The 14,214-nt window shown below is 40.4% G+C and overlaps 1 protein-coding gene across 1 annotated transcript in view; it reads right to left on the bottom strand.

Moving 5' to 3' along the window:
* Positions 1 to 14,214, bottom strand: part of SYNE2 (spectrin repeat containing nuclear envelope protein 2) — a 171,882-nt gene that overhangs the window by 103,358 nt on the left and 54,310 nt on the right. Inside the window, exons 32-44 of the mRNA XM_033062212.1 lie at positions 12,724 to 12,882; positions 11,882 to 12,043; positions 9,481 to 9,582; positions 8,071 to 8,271; positions 6,988 to 7,153; positions 6,141 to 6,253; positions 5,163 to 5,365; positions 4,694 to 4,813; positions 4,304 to 4,592; positions 3,774 to 3,943; positions 2,122 to 2,431; positions 1,293 to 1,457; positions 92 to 445 (exon numbers count right to left, since the gene is read on the bottom strand). Of these exons, the coding sequence (XP_032918103.1) occupies positions 92 to 445; positions 1,293 to 1,457; positions 2,122 to 2,431; positions 3,774 to 3,943; positions 4,304 to 4,592; positions 4,694 to 4,813; positions 5,163 to 5,365; positions 6,141 to 6,253; positions 6,988 to 7,153; positions 8,071 to 8,271; positions 9,481 to 9,582; positions 11,882 to 12,043; positions 12,724 to 12,882 (2,514 nt within the window). The remainder of the gene's footprint in view (positions 1 to 91; positions 446 to 1,292; positions 1,458 to 2,121; positions 2,432 to 3,773; positions 3,944 to 4,303; positions 4,593 to 4,693; positions 4,814 to 5,162; positions 5,366 to 6,140; positions 6,254 to 6,987; positions 7,154 to 8,070; positions 8,272 to 9,480; positions 9,583 to 11,881; positions 12,044 to 12,723; positions 12,883 to 14,214) is intronic.

Below are 14,214 nucleotides of genomic sequence, written 5' to 3'. Positions count from 1 at the left end.
CAGTGAAATTAAGGATGCAATACACAGAAGACATTTGAGATGTCTCTTTAGCCAGCTTTCCATTGTTGTTACTGTCAACAAATAAACTCACCCCACTCATGTCCAAAGGCTCCTTCAGCTCCACTGCTGTGGGGGTCTCCTCTGCAGAGATTTGAGTATCACAAGTGATCTGTGTCTCTCTCTTCAGCATTGTCTCTGCCTTATCTTCCTTCTGTACTCCATTACCAAACTCATCTTTTAACTCAAAGGCTTCACTGAAAATGTTTTCCTTCTTTTGCTTGACATTTTCAAGTCTTTCTTCCAGACTTTCATGTTCACTCTGAAGTGTTTCAATCTCATCCTTAATAAACTGTTCTGGTGAAGAGGTGTTTTGTTTAGCAGTTTCTGCTAAAACCAAACTTTTATTTACAGTGTCTTCACATTGGCTAAGAGGTCCCTGTTGTTCCTTTAAACATGAAGAAAACATTTTATTTGAGAAGTATCCTGACTCAATATACAACGTTAAGATCTAAAGTCAACCTTTAAAATAAATACTTGTTTTGAACAACAAACTGTGTTGAAAGGTACATGCAGACCTATTTGCTGCAGAAAGTCAATTACCAAACCAATAACTTCATCAGCCATTTTTATTCACAGATAACACCTGAAGCTAAAATCATTACTGTGATAAAATAATTCCATTGCACACTATGGGTGGTACATGGTGATCTTTCCAAGTTCTGAACAGGTAATTCCCCCCTCCACCTCCTCTCCTATTCCTTTTTCCTTCTTAGAGGTATAGCAAGTTCTGAAGGACAGGGAATTAATTGCAGTGATCCATATCTGAGCTATGATTTCAGCTTACATCAGTTCTCTACATTCACAGCTACAAGACTGATTTCCATTCTGCCAAAGAGCAAAAGAATGTCTACTTATGCATAAAGGACACTTCTTAAAAAATGAACTTGGCTCACTGACTTTTTAAAAAAATTCTTCACACTGGCTAAATTAAAGACACTAATACCAAATTTAATAATCTTTCCTCATTATGCCCCGAGAGGAAAAAAAACAAAAATCCTAACCAAACTGAATAATCCTGCATGCTTGAGCCAGGACAATTCCTCCTGAACCTTCAGTTCAGCCAGTAGTAAAGGTCCCCCCAGTTCATTAAGAGTGGTTTGAGTCCTACAGTTATCTTGATAAAGGAACATTATGTATTTTTTATTTTAGAAAGGTTTTATATTTTCAGTCTGACACTGTCAGTTCTCTCTTACAAATGTGATGGTGTCCAGGATGCAGAAACTGCAACGTACCTGTGATTTCAACTGATTTAGCTCAGCTGATGGTTGTTCCATTGTTGGGCCATCACACTCAGCAAGCTGCTCAGAGACAGTTTGCAGCTCAGAGCTCAGGTCTGTAACCACATCCTGAACCTGCTGGTGCTCTTGAACAGGGCTGTCCAATGTCTGCATGATGGCCTAGAAATCAAGGGGTTTCTAGGATTAGTCCACCATTATCTCAAAAAATCATCCACAGACTGTTACAGATTTCCCAGGACCTCACCAGCACAACAAACTTGCTTGTTTCCCATAAAATACCTGGCTAACCACAGTTAAACACAAAACCATCTTGCTCTCTTTCCAGTACATCATGGACTCCATTATGAACAAAATTTTAATGAATAGCAGGAAGCAGAAGGGTTGGCATTTCATGGAAATGTACTTGTAAAAAGTATGTTTTTCTCTTAAAATGGATGAAACATTAGAGACAGAATGCCACACAGGGTACAAAGCATTCTGCACTACATTGGGTGAAACTGAGAAGCAAGATCCTGGAAAAGAATCTTTCAGATGTTTCCCAAATTCATCCTTCCAAAAGGAAGAAAACCTACCATGGCTTGAAGAATGTAACAGCAAATGCCTCATTTTATAGCTATCCAAATCTGTTTATGCAGGTACAAAATGCTCTTCACATTTACTTTGGTCTCATTTGTTTCAGAATTTATCTTTCAGAGAGGTAGATATTTCCCTGCCCTTTTTCAGAGGAACTTCCTCCACTCCCAGCTTTACCCATAACCTTCCCACCCGAATGACACCACAACAGTGGAAACTGCACCCAACAGGAAAGGAGAGAGATCCTAACCTGGAGCTGGCTGAGCAGATTTTCATGCTGGTGCTTCAATTCTGACCATTCTGCCTCTGTGAAGCAGGGATCAGCAGTGTGTCCCTGTAGATGCTCTTTCTGGCTTTTCAATTTGCTAAACTGGGAAGTCAAGGCTTCTGTTTTCTGCAGGAGGTCAGCATAGTTTGCCAGCTGAGCTTGCCTCTCCTCCAAACCAGGCTGAAGGGCAAAAATCTCTTGTTGCTGTTTCTCCAGTTCCATTAGAGCCTGTTTCAGATCTTCTTTGCTTTGCTCATATTGCTCCCTGTTGCACTGAAGTTGTTCTTGAGAGCTAAGAAAAAAAATACTGTGCTTAATAGTGTAAAAAAAAAAATCCCAAATGTATTGATTACCTAGAAAATGTCAGAGCATGAACAAGTCAACCATTAAAATAAACCTGAGTGTACTGAATACTTTTTTCTCTAGATTTTAAATTACTGATCAGAGTGGAATTTTCTAGATGATTAAAAACACTGAAGTCATTGTAGATGAACAGGACTTAAATGCAGGACAAATTACTAACCCTCTTAAACCTTAACCTACAAACCCACAGTTTCTAGCATCTGAGATGTGATGCTCATGGTCTGTATTCTTCTGCTTTTCACTGCAGCAGAAATTCTCTTCAAAAAACTACAATATGGTTATGAATCTGCTTCTCTTGACTTCCCATGACAGCCTCCTGAAAGGAAATGTTCTGTAGAAGACACACATCATTTATTTGGGTGGGGGAGTGTTTTAGAGATACAGACAACAAAACCAGCATTTACAATATGGGGTATGTTAGCAAAATCCAGTGATTACTTTCTGACCTTTACATTGGATTTCTCTTTGTGTGCTTTATAAGCATGCATGCTGATCTGCAGCAGGTGAACAGGTTGCATTTGTCCACAGGCAGTATGCAATGAGACAGAAGTAACATTTGTATGTTCACATTTAGTGATGGTGCTCAGATACCTTCCAGATGGGACTTAAATGCCAACATTTGAAAATATGATCCCACACAAACAAATCCAGATAAATAGTCTGGACATAATTCTGTAAAGTACAGCAGGATAATCAAGGACAGAAGCAAAGCTTCATTGTTTTGGGCTCTGCCCCTCAAGATTAATATTTTTTGGCAAATAAAAAAAGCACAACCTCACATACATGAAGTGCTCTTGCATCAAGTTCCCTGTTCCAGCTTCCCACTGCTGTTGTTCCTGTGGTGCATCTGCTGTTCACCAGCCTGATGCTGCAAGGTCCTGAGCATCTCTTCAGACATGCAGAGCACTCCACTTTGTCTTTAACAATGTGAAGAGGATGCTTTGCATTCTGCTGTGCTGGATCCAGCACAGCCAAGGCTCTTCCCGAGCACCTCTTGTGCTGTTTTTACTGAGAGCTCAATAACAACAGGAGGAAGCAGAAGGTTCTCTGGCTATTCATGGCCACACCAGAAAGCATCTCTGGCTATTCCCCACCTGACCATTCAGGCCAAACTGGGACCTGCCCTTCCACAACTATGCAGAATTACAACTATTTGTTGTGGATATCATTCTGCTCCCAAAGAACAGAAAATTAATGGAAGATGCAGGAAGAGAAAAAAGTCAATATAGCAGTAAGTGATCTCCACTGCCTCTTGGCAGATTACACATTACCTGCTATATTCAATAGCCAGCTGACAGAGATTTTCCCACTTTTTCTGGAGCTCAGAGATAGTCTGTTGAACCTCTGGCTTCTTATTTTTCTCATTTCTCAATAGAGTTTCTCCTAGAGCCACCATGCTCTGCATCTTGACCTCGCCTTCATCTCTGAGACTTGTGATTTCCTGTATTAAACAATGAACAGAAGCAGTGCATATACAGTTATTTTTGGTTACAAAATAAAAGGTATTACCATTATTTTCTTCATACTTTTCACACTGCTCTTCAAGACAACAGAAGTCTTCTGACATATCACATAGCTGACACATAAACAGATAGATGATCTCATTTTCCAAGTCTGCAACAGTTAAGCTGATTCATTAATTATTTTTTATGAAGAAGACCCATATTATGCTGATAAATACCAAAAAAATGCTCAAATGACAAAACTACCATGAGCAGTGACAGTATCCATCAGGAGGTTCTGACTCATCAAGCATTAGCTTGTGGTGGAAGGTGAAAAAGGAATATATTGAACACAATACCTTTATCTGATTAATCCTTTTGTCTGATGGCAACTCACTTCCTTGTGAACTCATTTTACTAAGAGCCTCCTCAAGCTTTTTGATCCAGCAAGAAACATCCTGGGCAAGGTCTTCAAAATTCTGTCCTTCCCCTGGAAGTCTGTCAGTGCTCCCTGCCATTTCACTGGCACGTGTTATCAGTGCATGGTACCTACTAAGAAGATTACTGGCTTCTGAAAGGGTTTCATATTCTGTCAGCCCAGCCTCCCTCAAGGAATTTGATAGCTGAGCCAGGGAGTCAAATGGTTTCCTGAAAAAAAAAAAAAATTAACCAACATCTATTTGTTGTAACAACATGGAACAATCTTGTTTAAAAGACAGTTCTTAGAAAGAGACCAAAAAACCCAATACCTCTGCATTAATAGTGTTTTATAGACATCTTCAAGTTCTGTAGCATCTTTACTGATCTCTTTTACTTTCTTCTCCTGAGCAGAGAGCCATTCTTCCAAGGCCATGATGCTTTCTTCAAGGCTAAAGGAGGTATAAATAGAGACTAAGGTCAAAATAAGAGGCACCACATGGCTAAAACCTACTGGCAGCAGTGTTTTGCTGAAAAAAATAAAAAACCACAGTGTCTGATCAAGCAAAATTTTAAACATAAGCCTAATTTTAACTCTCTCTGTTCATGGCTCTGAAGTTTCCATACAGGTCTGCTATGAAATTGAAAAAACAACCCACATTGAACAAACAACAAAACATTTGATTACAACACCATATTTTGTAAAAAGAAGGATTGCTTGCCATTCCCTGTGGTTGTTTAGTAATGAATCATTTGATAGCACTTGTAATTAAAATGTCAGACACCAGATGAGTTCCCTACCTACTGAGCTGCTGGAGAGAGGCACCAAGCTCCTTTTCCCTTTTCTGACATTTGGAGATCAACCTTTGCAGTTCTGCCTCTTGATCTCTCACACGACTGTTGAGGTGGTTAATGCTTGCTTTGGGCAAGTAAGGCTTCACTTTATTCAACAAAGCTTTCACCTCTTGGATGTCTCTATCTCTGCCTTCAGATGTTAGGAAGTGCTGAAAAAGAACACAAGCACAAGATCCATTTGTCAAATTTGCTGTAGTGTGAGAGATATTTATGTTACAAGTGCTTTTCAGCTCCTTTTATCTCCACCAGTATTTTCTTCCAGCAATTTCAGTTCCTGAAAAAGAATTTATGTTAATTCACAGTTTGCTGACTATTGCACATGTAAATGGAAGAGTTGCTGTTTGTAAAATATGGAGAAAGTGGAATTGATGATTTGTTTTCTCTTCTCTACAGTACTGGTACACAGAGAAACAGGCAAGCAGCATCCAAATCTAGCACTGACATCACTCTATCTCCTTCTGCTGCTTAGCTGTCATTGCTTCTTGCAGATGTTTTGGTTTTTCCATCTGTTTTCTGTTCACTCTGTCTGATTTGGAGGGAAAATCTTGCTACAACAAATTAAATACATATTTTTTCACATTTGAGACCATTGGGGTCACAATTTCATGCTACTCTCTCCACATTTGACTTTGCACACTGAAGTACTTAGCCAAGGTCCACTGACTTTTATTAGCCACTGTCCTGACTCTCACTTGCCCAAGCTGCCTGAACCTGAACAGTGACACTTCATTTTAATTAAGTTTTATTTTTATTGCACTTATTTTCCTAATGCTTTAAGTTATATGACATGTTCTTTCAGCCTCCAGTTCTAAAACCACTGCAGTTAAATTTAGTCCCAAGAATAGTCTCATGGGTAAAAAGAGCAACACTTCTGTGTAAAAAAGAACCATCAGCTTTAGGAATTACAATATTTTAATACTTTACCTTTAGCCTCTCTAGTCTTTCTTCCAGTGTGGTTTTTGTTTCTGAGGGCTCAAAGCAGTCCTTCAGAGACAGCTGAGTGCTGCTGAACCAGTCATTAAAATTCTTGCAGTGACCTGAAAAAAAGGGTACATTCAAATTTTTTCATTAATTGCATTCTGTAAAAGAAAATCCTGTTTAACATGAAGATTTCAGACAATTTACAATTACATTTATCAGTGCTACTGTCAAAGGTTGCTTTTACTACAGAACATGTGACTGAAAACGCTGCAGCTCTTATTTTACTCAGCTAACATTAGCTGACAATCAACACAACTGCTCCCAAAACAGACAAGTCTGTTGTACACAGCAGTTTGGGTAAACAAGACCTGGAATAGCTTAGTGGAAACTTCTCATTTCCACACAGATTAATACTACTTAAAAAACATTTGAAGACATGAGACTATCTTTGGGCCAAATTTCCCACCTGCTTAATCCTGTGCCTGCTTAAAGCAAAGAATAATACCACTACCTATTCTTGTAACTAATATTAAATAAAAAATAACTGGAAAAATTAAAACATTGGATTCCTGTGTTTTTAAATTAAATACTCTGACATTTTTTCCTGAATTATGCCTCACACTTCTTTGATCTAATTTTTTAAATGCAAAAACAAGAAACCAAATACTTTGATTCAGACTGAGGGGTTGGCTGGGATCAAACCCCATTTTTCTGAAATTCTTTTATCCTGAGGCAGTTTGGCATATCAAAGCAGTTTCAGACACCCAACCAATTAATTGCATAACCTTTAAGTCACTGTGGTGGTCAATGCAAACCTGTAAAGGTAAATAACTGAAATGTGTTCACTTACGATCCAAAACACCCATAAAGTGATCTTGAAGCACATGTTTCTTGCTATTAAATAAATCAGTCACACATTTAAGCTGCTTATTTAAGTCAGCCACATCAGGACAATCTGTCTCCTCCTGGAGTAATGCCACAAGGTGTTCTTGTTGCAGAATTTTCTGGTGTATCTCCTAAGGTTAAAAAAAAAAATATAACAAAGCAGAAGTTTTTAAAAGTAAGTTTTGAAGGCCAAGCAGAAATTCACTGTACAGAGTTGCTTTACTAGAGTTTTGCAAAAGGGTTTAGCCTGTCAAAATAATTTGTTAAATTATGTTGGCATTAACAAGGCCAGCAGTAAGCAGGTATAAGCACTAAACTCTCCTTGAGCAGTGTGTATACACCTGTGTGCATACATAACCCCACAGAACAGGTATGTGAACAGAGCCATTATATGTTCTATAGCATAGAATACTTACAAACTATAATTCCTCAGCTGCCATAGGCATTATTCCATCCCCTAAATTCCTTATTCTGTGTGTCAAGACCCCTGTGGGCCAAAAGGTAATTTAGAGGGAGCTAGAGAATTAATTAAAAACTACCTTTCCTCCTAGTGTCTGTGATGTCAGTGCCCCAAACACTAGAGGTCTGACACCCACAATGCACATAATTCACTCACTGTTCCACAGGAGGTTTAAATCTTGCCAGCCTAAGCCTCCAAGCTCGAATTTCAGCAAATATTTGGCTGAAATTGTCTACTGGGAGCTCCCCTTGCAGTCAGGCTCTGGTGGCACAAAGACATCCTCTGTATATTACCCAGCCTTGGAAAACAGACAATTCAAACACACACTACTGCTTGAACATATCCTGGGCAGTATTGCTGTTGTGTCTAGGATTAAACACTTCCAACAGTTGCAAGGGTTAAATATATCTGATAATTCCAGTAAAAAGAGGCTTTTCTTCCATGTTTCTGGAATATATTCAAGACAGGTTCTTCACTTGAATTTTTCCAGCAGTCTACAATTTACACAGGATGAACACTTATGAACACTTGACCAAGAAAGAAATTATGAACAAATGCATAAAATACACACAATCTGTGGCATGCTACCTCTAGTTTGGTAAAGATTTCTAAGGTGTCTGAAGGAGATAAAGCTTTGAGAAGGGATTCAGTCATTCCAATCTGTGTCTTGGCCAGATCAAGGTCTCCTTTCAGCTCTGCTGTGTTCACGGTGAGTTCACTGGTCCCTCGCTTGGCTGACAAGAGCTCTTTTATTAGCTCCATTTTTTGCACAACAGATGATCTGATGACCTTAAAATTGGAAATGAACATACATCAATTATACTGGAGTGATCTCCCAGAACATTACAAAAATCTGTGATAGACATAAAAAGAAATCAAGTGATCTGAAGCCCAGACATTTCAAATACAGTTTGTTTTGATTTGTTTCCCTCCCACTCCAGAAATTGAAAAACATTTAAGTTCTGCTGTTCTGAGGAGGAGTGATCCGAGTTCATCTTTATTAGCATTTTTACTGGTGCTGTTTTATTTCATCTGTCAATCTCTCCAGTGCCTACTCTGAGTTGGATAAAGGCTCTCTCTGTCACACACCCCCCTGCAGTGATTCCACTGGGGGAAATACCCCACAATGGCCCAAAAAAAGGCCAGCAGAGAGGCTGGGAGCTCTGGCTCAAGACTCTTCACTAAGGAGCAACAGGTCCTGAACCCCATCCTTGACTTGCATAGGCAGCAGCTGGGTGGGATCACAGGGTGAACACCAGCCCAGGGACTCAAGGTGTCTGCAGGAGCACAGCATGCACAGCACAAGGTTGCTGAGTCCTTCCCTAAGCTCCTTAGATCACTTTACCCAGTGAAACTCCTCCTAGTTCACTGCCTGCTGAGGATAAACACAGAAATAGCTACACAGGGTCAAGCTCAAGGTGCACCTGACAGACACTGTGAGAGGGTGATTACAGAGCTGCTACAGGAGCAAGCAAAGACAACAGGGTCTGGAAAAGGGATTTATTCTTGGTTGTGTGAAGCTGACACAGAAAGAAAATTTCCTTGTTTCCCCAAGGAAAACACCACAGTAAACATCACTGTGCAAGAAACCCCACATTACCAAGCTACACTAAGCCATGTCCAGGCAAAGGTAGAGTTTAAAATTGACAGTCAGTAAAGCTGAGCTCCTGGGATCCTCAAAGAGGTGATGAGGTCTATTATTGCTGACCAACAGCCGAACACCAGATATCACTGATATCAGCCTCTTTGGGCAGGCCCAAAAAGGCACAGAAGTGAGAAAGACCTTTGTGTTTAAAATGACAGGTTTGGGTCTAACAGCCTCTAACAGCCTGAGAGAGATACAACAAATGAAATACTGCTGCCCACTGGCAACAAATACCTCCAACTCTCCTTGAGCAGATATAAATAAAACCAGTAACTGGTTGTGGCAAAGGCAATACTAGAAGCAGGGCTATAGTAAGGAGTATTAGTGTACCAGCTGTAAAAGCTTCTCTGTACCTGTAGCTCCAATGGAGGTTCATTACTATTCAGAAGTTCTTCTATCTCAGCCACCGTGTTGTCGAATTTTTGGAGTTTCTGCTCTTGGACTCGTAAGCATGCCTAAAGGTGGGAAAAACACATTGGTAACTATGCTTCCCTCCAAATTAAATCTCTATGTTTATGTTAGAAAATTATATTAAAATATTTTGATTATGCATTTTGGCATATAGAGGTGTCACAATTGGTTCATTTCCTGATTTTCAGTTTAGCAATTAAGCATTTTTTGTATTTGAGTCAGAAACACCCTGTTTCTCAGGCAAACCAGCTGATAATGCAAATCTAGCATATATTTAAGAATCTTAATTATTTAGTTTAAAGTAAATTTGCAGGAAAATAATTTTAATTTCACATTTATGTCTTGCTGCTTAAGGGATATTCTCAGGTGTCACTAAGTCAAGAATTGGCATCTGGGTGGCAAGTGCTTTGGTATGGAAGTGATAAAATACAACACACTGCTGTAAGCACCTTTTAAATGTAAATCATTTACATATGAAAAGATCTCCACTCATTTGAATGCTTTTTGGAGCAAGTCAGTAGTGTGAAGGTAAAATGCCAGCTTCAACTTATGAACAGGATAATGACATTGTCTCATATTCCCAAATCAATATTCCAGGCTCCCCGAGGACAAAATCTTCCTTTTGTAGTCCTTCTACAAGCAATCATCAAAACTCATTCATGTGCTGCAGCCCTTAAAAGAGTTTGCATTTGCATACAAGCTACAGGGGAAAGCAGAACTTCTCTCACATTATTTATACTGAAATTATCCTTAAATACACAGTCCAATAATTCACTGCTCTGTTTTTTTCTGACAAGCTCCCTGAAAACACATGCACCAGTGCTCTGCTCACAAAGGACCTGGGTTTCAACCCTGTGTAACATGATACACATTGCAACAGTTGGAGGTCTTTTTTGGAATTAACATAAATGCAGAGGCATTTCAGAATCAACAAAAAGAGAAATAATCAAGTGATAAATGAACCTGATGCCCTCTGCACTTGGAATCGTTTTACAAAAATTCAAATGCGCTGGGCTCAGTTTTCCCTCTTTCTATTCCACTTTTAATAGTTGCTCATAGGAACATGGTTTCTGTGTCCCTTTCCCTCTTCTCCCTCCTCCTTTGAGGGCTCTCTCTCAGGAGGAAGCAGCAGAATCACCTTGGTGTAGCCACCTCCAGCACAGCCCTTCCTAAGGAGGAGCAGAGTCACGCCAGGGGCACTGTCACATCATGTCAGACTTGAGCAGACCTGGCCCTAAAGGTGCATTTTCCACCTGGTACATTTTTACTGGAGCCTCCAGGGACCTAAACTACTCCAGGAAAATTCTGACAGTACGATGGTAGAGACAGCAATGATGTGACAAAATACCCACTGCTGCACAGTGGATATGCCACTGTTTCCTAGTGAAGATCCATACACAAAGAGCACCTTGGCTTTTTACTGCTCTGCAAATTAAAACAAATGAGCAGTGCTAACAGTAGGAGGAAGCTGCAAACAACCATAATAAAAACCAGGCCATTTGCAGCTTGTAAACACTGAGGAAAAGCTACCTGCAAATTTTCAAACAAGAGGATATGCGGTGTATTTATGTCTCAATCACTCCCAAGCAGAAAATTATTTTTGCTCAGTAGACATTGGTTATGATCACAACAAAACAGCACAGCTGGTCCATTGTGGCCCTAAAGTTAGAAATTAAAATATTCACCCCTATGTATGAAGGTTTCAATGGCACAGACCTTGTGCACGTGTTTTTACACCCAGCTGCAGCCTGACACTGAGAATTAATGTTATAACCTGTGCCAAAGGGGCACAGGCAGCCCAGGCTCTGCTGCTCCTGCCCATGGGCAGCCCCTGGAGATGCTCAGCAGCCACTCTCTGTTGAGGCTGCAAAAAGTTACACTGAGAAACACACTGGGGCCAGGGGAAAATAAACCACCTCTGAAACCTCTCCCCAAGCTGTGCCTTGCCCAGCTCTCCCAGAGGCTCCACCATCTTCACTGACAGGTCACTCCTAGCTGGAAAAATAATCATTAGCTTATACACACACTTTTCTTTCTTCTCTGTGCACTGCTGTACTCCAGGCTACAGCCCCACAGGCCTTCTCTTTGCTCCATGTTTGTACAGCACCACACAGCTTTTACAGTGCTGCATAGACTGAAAACCATTTACACATACACACTATCTGTGCATTAGCTTCCAAGACCTGTATCCCCAAATAAAGGCAACATCCTTAGAGAAACCACCCAGGCAGATACAATTGCGAATTTACAACCTCCTCTGCTGGTATTTCTGTGCAATGTGCATTTTTTATAGCCATATCACTATAGTATAAAGGAAAGGTAAAATATTTCCATTTAAATTACCTTCAACTGAGTGAGGTCCTCCTCAGTCAGGCCACGGCCTTCTGCGTTCTTGAGCTCTGCATTTGCCCAAGCGTCGATTGTGCCAGATAAACTCAGGAGCTTGTCCCACAAAGCCAGAGCTCTTCCCAAATTATCACAGTAGTTTTCAGTCTTTTCATTGATCTGCCATTAGATTGACAGACAGAAAACACACACTGATTTAAAAAAAAATATACTGAGTTATATAAAAGCAAAAGCAGCACGATAAAATAGGAGCAAGACGAAACCACCCACAAAAACAAGAGCGGCAAAGGGGAAAAAAAAAATCTCGTGTCTTCACAGTAAACTGGTCATGGAGAAGATACTTAAATCCCTGCCACACATGTCACCAAACATACCAATCACAACAGCAGCTTGCCAGTTTTAAGGCAGGTTTAGGAAGGAGCCTTGCTCATTAATGTTTATCTACTCCCAGTAAATACCATTTAATCTCGGTATTGATGCACTGCTTACATCGACAGCGGCGAACATTTCTCACCAAAAGCACCAGCCCTGCAATTTTCCAGATTGTCTCCAAAGTCTAAAATCCGTACAAGTTGTTATGGGAGCACAAATATTGCCTCTCTGCATTTTCCAGAATTATTTACTGCCAAGGAGTACTGACAATATAAACTACCTGAGAGATCAGAAATGTTACATCCATAGACACCCTGCAAGCTTTGCTCTGGTAAACATTTGGATTTATCTCTTAAGAATCTCTGCCATATTGCACTTAATTTATTCAAAATATTACACCCGCGTCAGAATCAATTACTATAATGCATAACAGATAAGACCACCCTGATAATTTACTTTTTACATACATCCAGCCATCTGTCCACAATAATGTTAGCCTCATTCTCAAACGGAGGCTCCTCAAAGCTTCTCATTTTATTCAGCTGGAACTGCAGGTTTTTGCAGATCTGATTTATTTTGTCTACATCTTCAGCGTGATCATTAAATTCCTCTTTTGCCTCTTCAATCTGTGAAAAAGACCACATAGGTATTTGTGAGCATATTTGCTTACAATTGTTTATTCAGCAAAATATTTTTAACTGTTTTGCTGGGTTGTTTTGCTTAGAGAAACAACAGCATTACATTTTATACAGTCTGACCCAGGAAAGCACCCTGTGTTGTTACATCCCAGCCATGCTGACAGGAATATTTCCCTGTTAGAAATCATATCATTCTGCTATTGGCTGCAGAACAGCTGAGTGGGAATATGGATAATTTATTTCTAAGACAGTCAAAACCACAGTTTGCTTTTAAAGTCCTAAGTGCCAGATCCAAGGGGACTGTACATCCACACACAGATCACAGAGATAAACAATGCACAGTGGGATAATCATCTGAGATACTATTAGAGCTCTAAAATACAACCTGCATTCTGATCCTCAGGTTTTGAACTATTTACAAAAAAAAGCTGAAACCCTACTCAAACACAGACACTGTCAAATTTTCCACTGCCAGAAACTGAAACGTCTCTTTCTCCTACTTTCTATTTAAACACCGAGCTGCTTCTTTGTGTTTAATTGGAATGTCGGTGTTTACAAACAACATGGAAGCTTCCTGGAAAAGAAACACTGACCTCTAGTGCCAGGCACTTTGATGTTAACAGCTCTCTCCTTATTTCCCACAGACATCCTGAGAAATTTCATCTTCCCACAGCGACCCTGCTGGATGTGAGCTCAGGGGAGGGATGGCAGAGCTGCTCTCACAAACCAGAACTCCCTGCTGTTATTCTGTAGAATTCTGTATAACAAATCATCAGCACTCTAGGACATGCCTGTACTGTGCCACTGCAATGTCAGACCACAGCTCTGGAGGTGGGAATTGCACAGCTCAGGGTGAGGAGGGAGGGCTGGTCACAAAGAGAGGTCTCCATACAAGCAGAGGCTGGGATATGCAATGTCCCCCTTGCAGCAGGAGCCCAGGTGACACAAGGTGCCCCAAGTCTCACTGGTGGGACCAAGAAGAGATCTCACCCCAGCTGAAAGGGTTGGCACAAGCAGACACCATCCCACTGCCTGAGGAAGACACCACTAACATTCCTTCTTAAATTTAACCAGCACAGGCACTGCCTGAGAGCAAACACTCCTGAGTGCTATGGGTGATGCCTCATCAGAAAGCCTAAAAATAGGATCTGAACAACCAGTTACATAACCCAGGATATGGGAAACGTGCAGTAAAATGGTCATGATGGACATGCTGCTGTTCACTAAACTGTTAACCATGGACAACAATACCCAGTAGCTGTATTCATTTAGTCAAGAAGCTGTCACATTTCTGACAGAATAGGTGGAAAACTTTAAAGT

The sequence above is a fragment of the Catharus ustulatus genome, chromosome 6 (genome assembly GCF_009819885.2).
Source record: "Catharus ustulatus isolate bCatUst1 chromosome 6, bCatUst1.pri.v2, whole genome shotgun sequence".
Taxonomy (NCBI): Eukaryota; Metazoa; Chordata; class Aves; order Passeriformes; family Turdidae; genus Catharus; species Catharus ustulatus.
This window is presented reverse-complemented; position numbering and strand designations above follow the sequence as displayed.